Source organism: Hyperolius riggenbachi, chromosome 3 (assembly GCF_040937935.1).
Source record: "Hyperolius riggenbachi isolate aHypRig1 chromosome 3, aHypRig1.pri, whole genome shotgun sequence".
NCBI lineage: Eukaryota > Metazoa > Chordata > Amphibia > Anura > Hyperoliidae > Hyperolius > Hyperolius riggenbachi.
The window spans coordinates 86,642,956-86,661,068 of record NC_090648.1 but is presented as its reverse complement, the minus strand read 5'-3'; the positions used below and the strand labels follow the sequence as shown (position 1 = coordinate 86,661,068).

The 18,113-nt window shown below is 43.5% G+C and overlaps 1 protein-coding gene across 1 annotated transcript; it reads right to left on the bottom strand.

Moving 5' to 3' along the window:
• Positions 1–1,576: 1,576 nt before the first annotated feature.
• LOC137561033 (indolethylamine N-methyltransferase-like) lies at positions 1,577–17,630 on the bottom strand. The gene is made up of 3 exons (XM_068272252.1): positions 17,429–17,630; positions 9,242–9,449; positions 1,577–3,004 (listed from the first exon to the last, which is right to left on the bottom strand). The coding sequence occupies exons 1-3, from the start codon at positions 17,580–17,582 to the stop codon at positions 2,575–2,577; spliced, it is 792 nt and encodes a 263-aa protein (XP_068128353.1). The 5' UTR covers positions 17,583–17,630; the 3' UTR covers positions 1,577–2,574.
• Between the last annotated feature and the right edge of the window lie 483 nt (positions 17,631–18,113).

Sequence of the window (18,113 nt, the reverse complement as noted above, 5' to 3'; positions counted from 1 at the left end):
GACAACGGTGTTCATGAAGTGAGGTTATGTTTACTTTGAATGTTCAGACATTTTAAACAGGAAACCTGTTTCTTTCTGGACAGACTTGGATTTTTCGATGTTTCCCTTCACCATATTTCAGCTTGTATCACACTGCAATTATTCTAAACACATCATTCACCATATCAGATGTTAAATTTAATATATGGATAGGATAATTCATTAAAAAATAAGTGGACCCACTTGTCAGCTAATGTGTATAGACATCTACTGAGAGCTCATACACATTGCCCCTTTGTGTAAAAGTTAAGAACCAATAAGCCACACAGGGAGTTGCATCACTTACAATCAGGTAATCAGATGTGCCCCCCACCCCATATAAGGTAGCTTCCCACCCTCACCCACAGTATAGGTAGCTAGAAGTTCCCCCAGTATTAGGCAGCCCAATTCCTGGTATAGGCATACCTCCCAACTTTTTAAGATAAGAAAGAGGGACATTTTAAGACACGCCCCTGTCACACCTCTAGCCACTCCCCACCACACCCCTCATCATGCATATCACAAAGAATTTGGGACCAAAAGATTTAGTTTTATCATTCAAAACACACTGGTCTGCTCTATTATCATAAAAATTGTCTTAAATTTAACATTTGATAATAAGAAATAGATCAATTTAATTGAATGGAATAAAGTTTAGAGTCAGTTAAACACATTTCTTAGTAGTAGTAGAAAAATACCTATATTAACACAGATATGTACATCAGTCCTGAAAGAGGGACAAATGAGGAAGACAAAAGGGACAGGGTTCCCAAAGGAGACTTTTCCTCCAAAAGAGGGACAGTTGGAGCTATAGAATAGGTAGCCAGATTTGTTACCACAGGATTTGCCAGCAACTATCATCAAGTTAGAGAGCCAGTTGTACCCCCAGTATTAGGTAGCCCCCAAACCCCCCAACATGCAGAGTAGCGAGCGGAGTGCTATAGAAGTGCTGTTACTCACCTTTCAGCCCCAAGATCTCTTCAGCCTGTCACAGGCTCGCAGCGTCTTCTCTTTATGACTCCTCCATGGGATTCTTAAAGTGAGGTGAGTAACAGTACTTCTAAAGCTCAGCTTGTGACTCTGTGTTGGCTGTGCGAGAGGAGGAACTCGAGGAGGAAGAGGGGGGGGGGGTCAGGCATGTCCTCAGGGCTGTGCATCCAGAGGCTGGTGGCTCCCGAGCCTCTGCCTTGGTCGGCCTTGCTCGGAATAATTAACTTTACAGAGGAGGAGCTTTCTACCCATTTTACACACCTGGATGAAACAAATTTGGACACTCCCCTAACCTAACCTCTGTTGTACAACTGTGTTTTATGTGCTTATATGCTATTAATCTTAGATGTATTATTCACCTCACCAATGCAAACTATAGAGCTGAACTGAAGGAATTGCTTTTTCTTAGCAAAACTGGAATTTAACTTTAAACTGTTGGGATTTATTCTGTGTGTAACCCCCTTTCTTCCATCTACTCACCTTGGTGACAGTACATATCTGGAGAGCTTGTCAGCATCTTTAAACTGTACAATGAGGTGCACAGCAGGGGAAAGAGACTCAGGAGATGTTTTGCGCAAAACTGTTTAGTGTTTATTGAAGCCTGGCGGTTCAGAACAAAGTCCTGGTTGTACAGAGTCTTGGTGGCTACAGACACAGTACAAATCTTACAACAGTAAATTGTAAGCAGGATTAAGCAGTTAATAATACAGAAGGCATAAAAGAAATCTAGCAAAGCAAAACAATCACCCCACACTCTGGCTTACGGTATCCAAACCTGAATCATCTCCTATATGTAGCTTGTAAGCAATCTGGTGCAGGTAACCCTGAAGATCAGATGTTCCACTCATTCTGCAAAAGACTCTAAAGTGCACCGAGGCTGCTTTCATTAAAGGCTTATCAGCACCCACCATCTCTGCAGTGAATAATGCTTGCCAGTGGAAAAGGAAAAGCGGTTAGGCAGAGGACCTATTCCTTCTGGGTAGGGTCACATTAATTTCCTTGAAGTGTGTCACTAATACAGGATGTTTCCACATCAGGGCTGCATTTAGCAATCAAAAACCCAACTGATAATATCAAACATAGGTTCTAATCATTTCCCATAAAATGTTGTCTCTTGTTGGACTTTAAAGGAAACCTAAGACTTTTAATCAAGCAGCGTTTATGATTACCTAGAGCTTCCTCCAGCCCATGCAGGTCATGGCCTCCATGGCTGTCATCCTGAGCCCCTCCGTTCTTCTGCTGTCTCTCCTGTTATATTTTCCAGCCCTGGCCAGTCTGCTTCATCCTGCACCCCTGCCATGCCCCCATGGCCCAAGCTGCTCTGCACGTGTGCAGTACTAACTGCACAGGCGCAGAACGCTCCTGGTCATGGAACAAGACAGGAGCACAGGCTGGGCCGTTTATGCGCTGTGAAGCATGACTGGCCACAAATGAAAAATATACTGGGGGAACTGAGGGGCACAGGAGGACAGAGATGGGGCCCACGGGCTGCATGGGGCTGGAGGCAGGTAAGTAAGCTGCTAGAGTAAATGTCTTAGGTACATGTTAAGAACCTGGCCCTGACTTTTAGACCTCCTTAACCTTACAGGCCAGAACATAACACATATGACTATAGTCAACTAAATCACACTTTTCTACACTTTTCATCGAGCCTGATTTTTCTATTACAAATCCTGCATTAATGACCAACTCTTGCAATGTCTTCTCATCCATGGTCAGGACAAAGAAACGGTTCTTTCCAACCCTGTAGAAGGACATGTTTAACGGTGTGAACAGGACCAAGTGACCTCCCATCTTCAGACGAGAGACAGCATTTTTCAAGCCGTTCTGGAATTCTTCTTTTGTCTTACAGACAACACTTAACACATATATGCTGAGCACACAATCAACCTCTGGCACCAGTTTAGGATCTATAGGGTTGGTTTGACAGTTTTCCCATTTGAAGACCCCTTTCACAGCTTGCCTGGCTTGATCTTCCTTCTTCTTCCAGTCTTGCCTGAAAAGCAAAAAGAACAAAGGAAAAAAATAATAAAAGTATGGCTATGCTGCAACCAAGTTACTAGTATCTCAGAGTCGGTGATGACAGAAAATGCCAATATTCTTTTCGCATACATTTTCCCAAAAATAATGTTAAATTTGATTTGTGAGTGAAAATTCCATCGAAAGTACGTTTTGTTATCAATTTTTCGCAGAAAAATATTGCTAATTTTTTTTTTTTGTGGTAAAAATATTGATTTTTTTTGAGTTTCCATGGTAAAAATATAGATTTTTTGCGTTTGCACAAAAAACACGAAAAAACACAAGCTTTTTTTGTGTGAAAATTTTCAGAAATTTTGCGAAAATGACTTTGGTGAAAATTCGCAAATAACACTGCTCAGAGTATCTTGAGTCCTTTCCATATTTGGGTCCTATTAAATGATTGTATAGGAAGTAGAGATGAGCATCCGAAATTTGATTTCCATGTTTCCCAATGTAAATCAGCTTTCCGCAGCGGAAATCAGTATGTGGAAATTGGTATGTGGAAATCGAAATTCTGCAGAATACCCCATTACCCAGACAAATTTTAATCCAATCCCAAGACTTGGAAATACTGGGCCAATCAGAGAATCAGTATTGTATCACGGAAAATTGAATACCACGGAAACTTTAGGCCAATCACAAGACTTAGAAATATTAGGCCAATCAGAGAATTTAGAAGTGTACCGTACCTAAATGAACAATAGTGTATGTCCGCAAAATAAAGCGAATTACACAAAATAAAGTAATATATTAATAGAAAATGGCAAAAAAGACACTTGACAAAATGTGGAATTCCATTAGAATTGGAAATTGGCTCCAGGAGATGATTAAATAGTCTAGAATAAAGAAGAAAAAACATCAAATAAAACTTCTCTTTCAAACCTTACTGAGGTGGCCTAGGTGCCCATGGCCCAGGGCACCATAGGAGCAAAGGCACCAAAGCAGAAGGCTAAACTGGTGCAGCATTTGCTTGCTTGCAAATGCTGCAGTGCAGGGAGGTCAGGCAAACGATAGTTTGACCGCGGTATTCTGCTGCCAGCTAGAGATGTAGCGAACGGTTCGCCGGCGAACGGTTCCAGGCGAACTTTGGGGGTTCGCGTTCGCCTGGACCAAGCGAACTTTTGCGGAAGTTCGATTCGCCCCATAATGCACTATGAGGGTCAACTTTGACCCTCTGCATCACAGTCAGCAGGCACATTGTAGCCATTCAGGCTACACTAAGCCCTGGAGCCCCCCCCCCCTTATATAAGGCAGGCTTGCCGGCTATTACACTCACTCGTGTGCCTGCTAGAGACAGACTAGGGACAGCTGCTGCAGACTTGTTCTCCTAGGGAAAGATTAGTTAGGCTCTTGGCGTGCTCCTGGCTGATTGTTATTGCTAAAATAGCACCCCTCAATAGCTCTTTTGAGAGCTCTAATGTTTTCCTGATGTGTTTTTTTTTCGTGTGTGTTGCTCACTGAATTATACAGCCCTATCTGTTGCAGCTGGACCTTGGTAATTGTTATTACTGTGCCAGCCAGGCCCTGTCTAACTATCTATACTGGGACACCTACCTATGCCTACCTAACTACTGGAGCACCTACTTACCTATACAGGGACACCTACCTACCTACCTATACTAGGGGACCTACCTATGCCTACCTACCTATACTGGGACTCCTACCTATGCCTACCTACCTATACTGGGACTCCTACCTATGCCTACCTACCTATACTGGGACTCCTACCTATGCCTACCTACCTATACTGGGACTCCTACCTATGCCTACCTACCTATACTGGGACTCCTACCTATGCCTAGCTAACTACTGGGACACCTACCTATGCTTAACTACCTATACTGGGTCTCCTACCTATGCCTAGCTAACTACTGGGTCTCCTAACTATGTCTAGCTAATTACTGAGGCACCTACCTATGCCTACCTACTTATACTGGGACTTCTACCTATGCCTACCTACCTAAACTGGGACTCCTACTTATGCCTAGCTAACTACTAGGACACCTACCTATGCCTACCTACCTATACTGGGTCTCCTACATATGCCTAGCTAACTACTGGGACACCTACCTATGCCTACCTACCTATACTGGGACTCCTACCTATGCCTAGCTAACTACTGGGACACCTACCTATGCCTAGCTAACTACTGGGACACCTACCTATGCCTACCTACATACAAGAAGATAATAAGGTTGTTGCTTCATTGTGGACAGACCAAATTTGATCAGCTGGACAGTCACTGTTGTTCTATCATTGAGCTACCACAGCCCGGCCTCCATATGGGCTTGAAAACCGGCACTGGCTACACTCTCGCCACAGTGCGCACCAGTCCAGCATGGCCGTCACAATGCAAACAGCTGTTTGCGGTGCGTTACGCAGTGAGTTTGGTGTGTCAGTGTGAAGCAGAACTCTAATTACACTCCCTAATTGATGTATACCCATGCAAGATGTTTGAAAGCGGGACTTTGGGCATGTATCCCACTCCGCCATGCCCCCCTCCAGGTATTAGACACCTTGAAACATCTTTTCCATCACTTTTGTGGCCAGCATAATTCTTTCTATTTTTCAAAGTTCGCATCCCCATTGAAGTCTATTGCGGTTCGCGAACTTTTCGGCGAACCGGACCTTTTGCGAAGGTTCGCGAACCGAAAATTGGAGGTTCGCGACATCTCTACTGCCAGCCCCCTGTGCAGCGGCTGCCCTGCTCTCTGTGCACGTTGGCATTGTAGTGGCCAGCTACAGAATTGACCAGCATTGCAAAGTAGCAAGTGGAGGAAGTGGAGTAGCAGCTGCCAGTCACTCACATCTTCGCTCGTCTCCAACGTAGAAGCTTCCTCTTCCCCTCTGACTCGCCTGTAACATGCTGATGTGTCAAATGTGAGAGACACCGATTGGAGGGACAGATGCAAAGCGGCAGCTGAGGGGATTGGCATTGGCTGATTATGTAATATGAGCTGTAATTGGTGTGTACTATATAAATTGCTGTGTACCATTGTGTCATTAGACTGTCATAGCTTGACAAAGGAGCATATGTCTGCTCTGAAACGTTGCATCATTATGACGGTCTGTGAATAAATCACTAAGAGCTTTGCATGGTGCCGTAAATATTTCTTCAAAAATGCAAAATAATTGCAGTTCTTTTGCATTTTGGAATTACGGAGGCGTAATGGTTAGAACTCTTGCCTTGCAGCGCTGGGTCCCTGGTTTGAATCCCAACCAGAGCACTATCTGAGTTTGCATGTTCTCCCTGGGTCTGCGTGGGGTTTCCTCTGGGCACTCCATTGTAAGAAATCAGATATTGCTGAAAGTATTGTATCAACAATGGGATATTAATAAAGACAACAATATCTATTTCTCGTAAGTTCTAGGTGGTCGTTTAGCAAAGGAATACACATCAATAACAGTATAAATAAAGTTTACATTGCATGTGATATTTGCAATGCAGGTACAGATATTGATGAATTACAGAAATCAACATTTACAGAGCAATTCAACAATGTAAAGCATAAACCATTGATAACAATCCTTACAATGAATACATTAATTCCTAGTTTTTAGGGATCCATCTGAAAATGGCGCCTGTGAATAATGGCGCACGGTGTTGCCGCTAATCCGTTTGACGCTTATCGCTATTTAGCGTTAAAGCCTTATTGTTATTTAACGTTAAAGCCTTATTGTTATTTACCGTTAACACACAGAACCCTCGCTGTACTTATCCCTAACCCCTAAACTCCCCTGGTGTTTCCTAACCCTAAGACCCCCCCAGTTGGTGCCTAACCCTAAGAGCCCCCTTGTGGTGCCTAACCCTAACCACCCCCCTGGTGGTGCCTAATCCTAACCACCCCCCTGGTGGTGCCTAATCCTAACCATCCCCCTGGTGGTGCCTAACACTAACCATCCCCCCTGGTGGTGCCTAACACTAACCACCCCCCCTGGTGGTGCCTAACCCTAAGACCCCCTGGTGATGCCTAACACTAACCACCCCCCTGGTGGTGCCTAACCCTAAGACCCCCCCTGATGGTGCCTAACCCTAAGACCCCCCAGGTGGTGCTTAACCCTAAGACCCCCCAGGTGGTGCCTAACCCTAACCTTGACAGTGTTACATTAAATCCATTCACCGTATATAACGTTACTGTGGGTAATAACGTCTGCTGTTTGGCAAATGGACAGCACTATTGATAAATAACGTTAGTGTGTGCCACTATTGTTAAATAACGTTAGTGTGTGCCGTTTTTCTTCTTTTTTTCCCTGTGCGCCATTATTATGCAGTACTAACGATAAATAGCGATAAGCGTATCTTTTTAATGCGGCGCCATTTTTATGCATAGGCGCTGTGCGCCATTATTCACTGATCCGAGTTTTTAGTGCTGCTTCCCAAGATCTTATAAAGTACATACCATATTATTACAGTGACCCATAACATCTTACCACAGCCAGGAGGACAGCTAACAGCCCCAGCACAAGACAAAGGACCCCCTTCTAGCCCCGTGCTCCAAGCCTATATCCTCCTTGACTCCACCCCCTCACCACACATCACTTCCCTTTTAGGAGGCTCAGTGTCATTGGCTGAAAGAATGCTTTTCAGAAGATTTAGACTTTATCTCTGCCTCAAGTTCAGTTAGCAGGAAGTGAAGGCTTTTGTTTCAGAAACGAGCTCTAGGAATGGCACCATGGCTGTACAACTTTGAATTTCAAACAGCCAATGTCTTACACCATTTTCCTCCCGCATCAAAAAAAACATGCAGACAAGTTAATTGGCTTTCACCTAAACAGGGGCGTAACTAGGGCCCCCTGCAAGAATTTAGCAGCACCCCCCCCCCCCCCCCCCTTTAAACATGTTGGAATATGGTACAACATTTCAAAGAAAACCTATTTTTTTTGTCTAAACATCTCTTTGCAGTTCTGGTGCCAAACACATCTATCCTTGACCATGAGGATTACACAAGACTTTGGGGCAGTGGCGTTCTCAGGGGGTAGCGCAGGGAGCGTCCCATCCTCGAGAGAGCTTAGTGGTCACTGGAAGTCTGACATCCCTGGACTTTAGGGACAGGGAGCTGGTGAGATATTGGCAAGGGGGTAGCGTGGGGGTGCACGGTTGCAACCAGCCCTCCTGCAGCCTCAGTGTCCCACCTGGTGGCCACCATGCACCCCCGCGCTACTCCCTTGCTAATATCTCACCTGCTCTCTGAAGTCCAGGGATGTCAGACTTTCTGTCACCACTGGGCTCTCCTCCTAGTGCTGGCATTGCTACTGCCAGGCAGTAGGGGAGAGCTGAGCAATGACAAGAAGTCTGACGGTGGACTCCAGGGAACAGGTAAGAACAGCACGTCTTCCAGCTGATCTATACGCCTAATACTGCATATTTCTGCATAGCTACCTGTACTGTGGGCAACTATTCCAAGTTACCTATACTGGGGGCAGCTATTCCAGGCTAACTATACTGTGGGCAGATATTCCAGGCTACCTATACAAGGGACAACTATTCCAGGCTACCTATACTGAGGGCAACTATTCCAGGCTACCTATACTGGGGGCAACTATTCTAGGCTACCTATACTGGGTGCAACTATTCCAGGCTACCTATACTGTGGGCAGATATTCCAGGCTACCTATACTGTGGGCAGATATTCCAGGCTACCTATACTAGGGACAACTATTCCAGGCTACCTATACTGGGGACAAGTATTCCAGGCTACCTATACTGGGGACAACTATTCCAGGCTACCTATACTGAGGGCAGCTATTTCAGGCTACCTATACTGTGGGCAGATATTCCAGGCTACCTATACTGGGGGCAACTATTCCAGGCTACCTATACAGGGGGCAACTATTTCAGGCTACCTATACTGAGGGCAGCTATTCCAGGCTACCTATACTGAGGGCAGCTATTCCAGGCTACCTATACTGGGGGCAACTATTCCAGGCTACCTACACTGAGGGCAGCTATTCCAGGCTACCTATACTAAGGGCAGCTATTCCAGGCTACCTATACTGGGGGCAGCTATTCCAGGCTACCTATACTGATGGCAACTATTCCATGTTTCATAAACTAGGGGCACCTATACCTTGCATTACCCGCTGTGGCATGCTCAGCATTTAAATCCCAGCACCGGATGTCAAATGCCCGAGGTATGCCACTGCTTTGGGGTAATCATATGTCATGGAGAGAAGTCATAGAAAGTGCACATAATGCAACGTTTTTACTACTCACTTGTTTCCCTCCAGTTGGCACGCCCGTTTTGCAGAAAATGACCAATCAGTAGCCTTTTCATCTTTATCCAACCACAGCTTAAAGTGTTCAATGTTGCTATCAGTGAATTCCATCACATAGATCTCCTTGTAGATGTTGCAGACTGGAAATAGCTGGAAGGCTGTTGCTCCAATGCTGAGATCAATCATCTTTGATCCCTTTAACACACCTGTGGTTAAAAAAAATGGCACTAATGAATCAGGAGCCACCATTCACTCAACCCAATTTTTAATCATGTATTCACCACAGAGACATACCAGGAATGCCCCAACCTTTCCTAGGGTAATAATGTCAGACACTCACATAAAACTTGTTTACAGCTATTGTATGAGAATAAAGCTAAAGAATCAAACTACCTGATGTTCAATCCAGGTAAGGTCCAGAGTCTTTCGTATGAATGGATAAAGAAAATGGAGCAGCTGAGATGCCGCAATTAACCTCAGCTCATGTCTATGTTTAGGAACCTATCAGCATAGTAGTAGCAGTCAGGGGCGTAACTAAGAGCCCCTGGGCCCCCCTGCAGAAATTCTGAGCTATGGCCACACTCGGTGGGGAGGGGGGAAGGCACCCCCCCTCCCTCACCTCAGGCTTTCCCCTCTGCGCTTCCCTCCAGTTCCAATAGCTATGTATGTGCAGCGGAGCGGCGGGCAGGGGCAGGCAAACATACCTTCTGTGCGTCCGGACGCTTCTCGCTCTAGTGACTGACGCGACTACCTGTTTTATACAGGCCGTCGCGTCAGTCACTAGAGCGAGAAGTGTCCACGCTGGAACGCACGGAAGGTATGTTTGCCTGCCGCTGCCCGCCGCTCAGCTGCACATACATAGCTATTGGAACTGGAGGGAAGCGCAGAGGGGAAAGCCCGAGGTGAGGGAGGGGGGGTGCCTTCCCCCCTCCCCGCCGAGTGTGGCCATAGCTTTCCCCTCATGCTGCCACCCCTCCAGCCCCCCAAAATGGCCACGAGCGGGCCCCAGGGGGCGCATTGGCTGCATCCACATTGTTACGCCCATGGTAGCAGTGGAGTATTGTACCGTGTTAACAATCAGTAAAAGAAAGAAGTTTTGATTCAGGGTGATACCATTTATTGGCTAACTTAGAAGAAAAAGAATAAACTCTCAGCTATGAGGCTGGGAACACAGTGCGTGAAAGGTTGTGTTTTCTTTTGAGTTTGTGTGTTTTTAGTGCGTTTTCATTGTGTTTTTATTGCATTTGCATTTGTTTTTTCTTGCGTTTTTTTGTGCATTTTATTGCGTTTGTGGTTTCGCATATACAAAATGCATATGCGATTTGTATGTGTTTTGCATGCGTTTGTTGATATACGTTTATGCAAATCACTAGGAAGTCAATAGGAAGCGGAAAAACATCATCAAACTTTTTTTTTTTTTACACCCACATAAAAACGCATGCAAAACGCACTAAAATGCAATACCTATGCGTTATCATTGACTTTCAGTATGTGCGTTTTTGATGCGTTGTTGAAAAATATGCAAGAAAACCAGCGTTTTTCTTTTATATATGTGGGGTTTTTTTTTGGGGGGGGGGGGGGGGGCAATTCTGAAAGATTTTCCTGCATTTCCGAAAATGCGGTTAAACATGTGGTTAAAAGTGCAATCAATGCAGAAATTTTGGTAAAACATGCTTTAATTCATTGGTAAGCATGCAGTAGATGATTTTAACCACTTCAGGATCACAGGTCTTTCCCCTTAAAAACCAAAACAACTTTCACATTTCAGCGCTCCTCCCATTCATTCAGCGATAACTTTATTGTTACTTATCACACTGAAATGATCTATATACAGGGAGAGCAGAATTATTAGGCAAATTGCTATTTTGACCACATCATCCTCTTTATGCATGTTGTCTTACTCCAAGCTGTATAGGCTCGAAAGCCTACTACCAATTAAGCATATTAGGTGATGTGCATCTCTGTACTGAGAAGGGGTGTGGTCTAATGACATCAACACCCTATATCAGGTGTGCGAAATTATTAGGCAACTTCCTTTTCTTTGGCAAAATGGGTCAAAAGAAGGACTTGACAGGCTCAGAAAGGTAAAAATAGTGAGATATCTTGCAAAGGGATGCAGTACTCTTAAAATTGCAAAGCTTCTGAAGCGTGATCATTGAACAATCAAGCGTTTCATTCAAAATAGTCAACAGGGTCGCAAGAAGCGTGTGGAAAAACCAAGGCGCAAAATAACTGCCCATGAACTGAGAAAAGTCAAGCGTGCAGCTGCCAAGATGCTACTTGCCACCAGTTTGGCCATTTTTCAGAGCTGCAACATCACTGGAGTGCCCAAAAGCACAAGGTGTGCAATACTCAGAGACATGGCCAAGGTAAGAAAGGCTGAAAGACGACCACCACTGAACAAGACACACAAGCTGAAACGTCAAGACTGGGCCAAGAAATATCTCAAGACTGATTTTTCTAAGGTTTTATGGACTGATGAAATGAGAGTGAGTCTTGAATGATGGGCCAGATGGATGGGCCCGTGGCTGGATTGGTAAAGGGCAGAGAGCTCCAGTCCGACTCAGACGCGAGCAAGGTGAAGGTGGAGTATTGGTTTGGGCTGGTATCATCAAAGATGAGCTTGTGGGGCCTTTTCGGGTTGAGGATGGAGTCAAGCTCAACTCCCAGTCCTACTGCCAGTTTCTGGAAGACATCTTCTTCAAGCAGTGGTACAGTAAGAAGTCTGCATCCTTCTAAAAAAACATGATTTTCATGCAGGACAATGCTCCATCACACGCGTCCAAGTACTCCACAGCGTGGCTGGCAAGAAAGGGTATAAAAGAAGAAAAACTAATGACATGGCCTTCTTGTTCACCTGATCTGAACCCCATTGAGAACCTGTGGTCCATCATAAAATGTGAGATTCACAAGGAGGGAAAACAGTACACCTCTTTGAACAGTGTCTGGGAGGCTGTGGTTGCTGCTGCATGCAATGTTGATGGTGAACAGATCAAAACACTGACAGAATCCATGGACGGCAGGCTTTTGAGTGTCCTTGCAAAGAAAGGTGGCTATATTGGTCACTGATTTGTTTTTGTTTTGTTTTTGAATGACAAAAATGTATATTTGTGAATGTTGAGATGGTATATTGGTTTCACTGGTAAAAATACATAATTGAAATGGGTATATATTTGTTTTCTGTTAAGTTGCCCAATAATTATGCACAGTAATAGTCACCTGCACACACAGATATCCCCCTAAAATAGCTAAAACTAAAAACAAACTAAAAACTACTTTCAAAAATATTCAGCTTTGATATTAATGAGTTTTTTGGGTTCATTGAGAACATGGTTGTTGTTCAATAATAAAATTATTCCTCAAAAATACAACTTGCCTAATAATTCTGCACTCCCTGTATTGTTTTTTTCGCCACAAATTATGCTTTCTTTGGGTGGTAGTTTTTGCTCTGAATTATTTTATTTTATATGCATTGTAAAGGGAATAATAAGGAAAAAAAGAAAAAAAATGATTATTTCTCAGTTTTCAGCCATTATAGTTTTAAAATAAAATGTGCTTTGGTACATAAAACCCACACATCTTATTTGCCCATTTGTCCGGATTATTACAACGTTTAAATTGTGTCCCTAGTACAATGTATGGTGATAATATTTTAACTGGAAATGAAGGAGCATTTTTCCATTTAGGGATTTTTAATACTTTTTCACTAATTACAAGAACTTTTTTCGAAAAAATATACTCTCATGACATCCGTTATACTAAGGTAACTAAGGTAACTATTTATGTAAAAAAAATTAACTGTAATTTTTTAATTTTTTTTTTTTTAACAAGTGTTTTATTTCTGTAACTGTGGGGCAGGGATGGAAGGGGTTAAAAGTAATAATTAAAAAAAAAATAATAATAAACTTTCTATGGAAAATAGTATAGTGGCATAAATAGGTGTATTTTACTTTTTGGCCACAAGATGGTGCTATTGAGACCGTGTTTCTATTAATAGAACACAGCCGAAAACGGAAGTGTCGGGTCTGAGAGCTTATGGGACGTTATTAAGCTCTCCAAAGACATGGAACCGGTGATCGGGATTGAGAATCAAAAGATTCTCACATTCTGATCACAGATGGAGGGGGCTGCGACGGTGGATCGGCGGAAAACAGCGCGGGGATCGTGAACGCGACGGTAAGGCAGCAGTACGCATATCTACGCCCCTGATCCGCACGTGAAGTTTAAAGGGGCGTAGATATGCGTACCAAGGATCCTAAAGTGGTTAATAATAATAGTCTTTGGAAGTTGTTTTTTTTTTTTTTTTTTTGGGGGGGGGGGGGTGTATTTGATTATGTAGCAACCTATGGAGAGTATGTTTATAAACATCCCCTATCAAAAAAATAAAAAAATCCAGCAAACGTTTGGAGTTTTATTTCTTTTATTCTTTTCTATTAAACAGTCTGAATAGGAACTCCACTTAAACAGGAAGATTAACTAATTAGGAACTCCACTAAAAACTGCAAAATTACTAAAAATATACAATGACATAATGGATAGATGGTCCTTATATGGGGACTATGGGTGGCTGGTATCAGTGTATCAGTGTATAATGGATTCTTTTATTCATTAACTACTTGCCGACATGTCACGCTGATGGGTATGACCGCGGCGGCAGCCCCAGGACCGCCTAAGGCCGATCAGCATAAAGTCCTGGGGAGGGTATTTGCAGGAGATCGTGCATGCCAATGCTCGCTCATCACCGCTAGGATGACGGACCTCTGCTCCCAGCGCCGATCGTTTTAGTCTTTACAGCACTGCAATCTACGGCAGCGCTGTACTGGGGACAGCCGTGTGACACGATCGCTGTCATAGGCTGGCTAGGGGACGGAGGGTAGTTAAAAAAAAAAAAATAGAACAATTTATTTAAAAATTAAACAAAAAAATATTTGTATAAAAATAAACAAACATTGGGGGAGCAATTATAGCCCACCAACAGAAAGCTCTGGCAGGAAAAGGGGGGGGGGGGGGATCACTTGTGTGCTGAGTTGTATGGCCCTGCAGCGAGACCTTGAGGGCTCTTTTGCACTAAGACATTGCGTTTCATGCGACGTTAAGGTCACATAACGTGCCCCTAACGCAACGCATGTTAGTATTGAAGTTGGACGTTATATAGAGCCGCATTATGCGTCTCTTGATGAGTCCGTGATGCATACTTTTTGACACATACTATCGAACGAAAACGGCGCATGCGGCAAGTTAAAAAAACAAAGCCAGTACTGAGCATGTGCAAACATTCGAACGCAGCCAAATACGAGTATAACGCACAGCATGCAGTACTTTCATTGAACGTGCAGCGTTATACTCCATGCAACGTAGGCACAGTGAACAGCCCATTGATTTTTCATTGCTGTGAGTTGGGCTGCGTTACAGGCTACTCTAACGTGCGCCTGTAACGTCCCACTGTGAAAGCAGCCTAAAGCTGCAGTGGCCTAATTTATAAAAAAAATAGCCTGGTCACAAGGGGGGTTTAAGCCCTGGTCCTTAAATGGTTAATTTATTGATTTATTAAGCAGTGAAAGAAACAACCTCTATTGTTAGTTTTTTTGGGGGGGGCTCCTATCCAGTATAAGTTTCGACTTTAAAAAAAGTGTTACAACTGGAGGCTTGGGTTAAGATATCTGGAACAATGTCCTTTGGACATACTAGACCAAAGTGGAGATATCTGGCCATAATGATAATCATGATAATAATAATGATAATAATATCAACAAAAATACCCCAAACCGGCTGTCAAGCACAGTGGTGGAGGGTGATGATTTAGAGCTGGAACCCACTAGAGCTATTGTGTGCGCGTTTTGGGAGCGATTCAAAACGCTAGCAATTTCCCTAAATGCTCAGCTAATGTTAATGGGTGAGCCAAATTCCACTGGAGTGATTGCGATTACCAAAATCGCAAACGCAGGACATGCAGCATTTTAGCGTTTAGCGTTAGCGGTTAGCGTTTCTGCAATGTAAAGTATATAAACGCTGGTGTAATCGCTCGTCAAAACCTATACGGAGCAATTTTGCTAGTGTTTTGATATTGCTGCACACTGTAAAAAAATTAAAATTAATTGAAAGGACCAATCAGACACCCAATCGCTGGCAAAATGCTTACACTTTTTAAAAATCGCTACCAAAATTGCCAGAAAATGCTCATGAAATCGCATACAAAACATTCATACAAAACCTTAGATTTGTTTTGCAGCTACAGGACATGAGCATCTTGCAGTCACTGGGTATTTAAAGTCAAATGTGAGACCATCTTTGCAACAGCTACAATTTGACCTCCACCCCACCCCCACTGCACATTGGAGGAACGGAGGTGGAGAAAGTGCCCTGTGTCCGCCTCCTGGGCACCACCATCTCCAACACACTGAAATGGAAGGCAAACACTGTCTCCATCCAGAGGAAATCCCAGCAGAGGCTTTACTTCCTCCGCCAACTGAAGAAGTTAGGCATGTCATGGGAAATCCTGACGAACTTCTATACCGCAACCATCTGTTCTTCCATCACTGTCTGGTATGCTGGCTCCACCGATAGCGACAGACGCAAACTACAGAGGGTCATCAGGTCAGCGGAAAGGATCATCGGGACTACACTCCCTGCCCTAGACTTCCTCTATAATGCCAGACTACGCTCCAGAGCACTGAAGATCACCAAGGATCCCTCCCACCCTGGCCACCAGTTTTTCAATCAGCTCCCCTTGGGGCGGAGGTACCTGAGGTACCGGTCCATCTCCACAAAGACCACGAGACTCAAAAACAGCTTCTTCCCCTCAGCTGTAACTTCGCTGAACTCTATAAACTCTGCCTGTGCCCTCCCTCCGTAGACCCCCCATGTTGACTTTCTGCCTGTAAACCACATGGCAGATGTGATTGAAAAAGTACTATGTATGTTTTTGAAATGAAGTGATATCTACTATGTTCTATGCTCTGTTGTCTCTTATGTTCTATATATATATGCCCTGTATTCATGTGCCAAAACCAATTCCGGGCACGACCCAGTCGTGCTTGGCAAAATAAATGCGATTCTGATTCTGATTGACCTAAATTAGGTCGTGCAACAGGACGGTGATAAAGGTTTTGCAATGGTTCAGGTAAAGTCCAGACCTCATCCTGATCGATATTAGTGATGAGCATGAATTTCGCATAATTGTAATTTCGCATCATAATTTGCAATTATGGTGCAAGATTGAAAGGAAATTTCTGACAAAATTGTAATAAATTTTGTTTGTAACCGCAATCAGGAACCAAAATTTCTCAATGAATGTATGTAATTTTGTGCCAACTTTAGCTCCCATACATGCAATCATCACTAAAATTGTTATGTATGTTAAGAGGAATAATGAAAACAAGTAATAAAAAAATCAAAAAGACCTTGTAGTTTTTGAGAAAAACAATTTTGAAAATCAAAGGAAAAATTGTCTTTAAACTCAGTAAAATGTAATTTTACCGAGTTTAAACATCACTTTTCCTTTGAATTTTAAAATCGATTTTCTGAAAACCTACAAGGTAGTTTCGTAGCAATTTTGGTGACAATAGCATTATGGGGGCTTTGCTAGAATATCCTTAGAGTACATGACTAAAGTGGAGATATCTTACCCTAATGCACAGTGGTGAAAAACAAACACAGCATATCATCAAAAATACCCCAAACCATCTGTCAAGCACAGTGGAGGACGGTGATATTTGGGAGTGTAGCTACACACCATGGAGCCCCAAGCAAAACTATGATGAGCCCCTCAATATGTTTACTCCTTGCCTTGCATCTCCTTTATAACCCTCACAGCCTGGGGCCCATCTTGCAAGCGTCATAAAATGCATGGGGTCATCATGATCCACTCACCCACTACAACTGTAACTACAAAAATGCTTGATCTGGAGGCTGAACCCTTATATCAAAAGAAAGGATGGTTAGTAATTGAGGGCTTTGTGTAGCTCTGTGCCCCTCTGTACTAGTTACAGGGGCTGCTCCCCTACAGTTATTACCCGGCTCCAAATGCATATAAAGAGCAAAAAGAGCAAAATTCCTATACATCACTTAAAGTCTCCATGCACCCTATAGTGTGACTATGAGGTACATGGAGACATATAAATTACTTTATACAGTAGTCCTACCTACTACACATGAGCACCTTAACCAATGTATTCATACCACATACCCTTTGAAGCCAGTTTGTGCAGTACCCTCAAAGGGAAGACCACATTCTCTTCAATCATTGCAATCTGCCCATGAGAAAAGTGACTCTCGACAAAGACCTTAGCATCCAAGGCTTCATCATGATAACTCTTGCAGTGTTGTTGGGTACTCATCATTATCAGTACAGAAGATCTGCTGTGTTGTGCAGGTACTACACCTCCTCCAGGGCTCTCCAGCTTTTATCTATTTCCAGGAAGCTACAACTGCCGATATCGCATGCCATGTCATGCTTCTTTTGTCAACATAGACACATATCAAGATTATTCCCACAAGAAACTTGAAATATTAGATGATTTATTTATGTGTATTTATTTGACTTTGTCAATACGTGATGTTTCTCAGTTAACAGTAAGTCTGTCTTCAGTTTGCAGATCTCACACTGATCTATGTAGGCCACAGCAGGTGATAAGGGTTTCCAGCTCATGGCTCTAAAGCCTGTCCTAGCTTTTCAGAAACCTCTGAACCTGGGCCAGGAAAGTTAAAAATGCCAACCCTCTTCTCCTTGAATTGCTGTTGGATCACTTGGGCCATTTGGGCTACATACTGGCATGTATAGGGAGTTGTCCTCATGGCCACCGCTCCCCTGCTCTCCTGTGCCCCACCTTTCCTTTCCTACCTAGGTAGTAGAAAGCCAGGTCAGCACACCA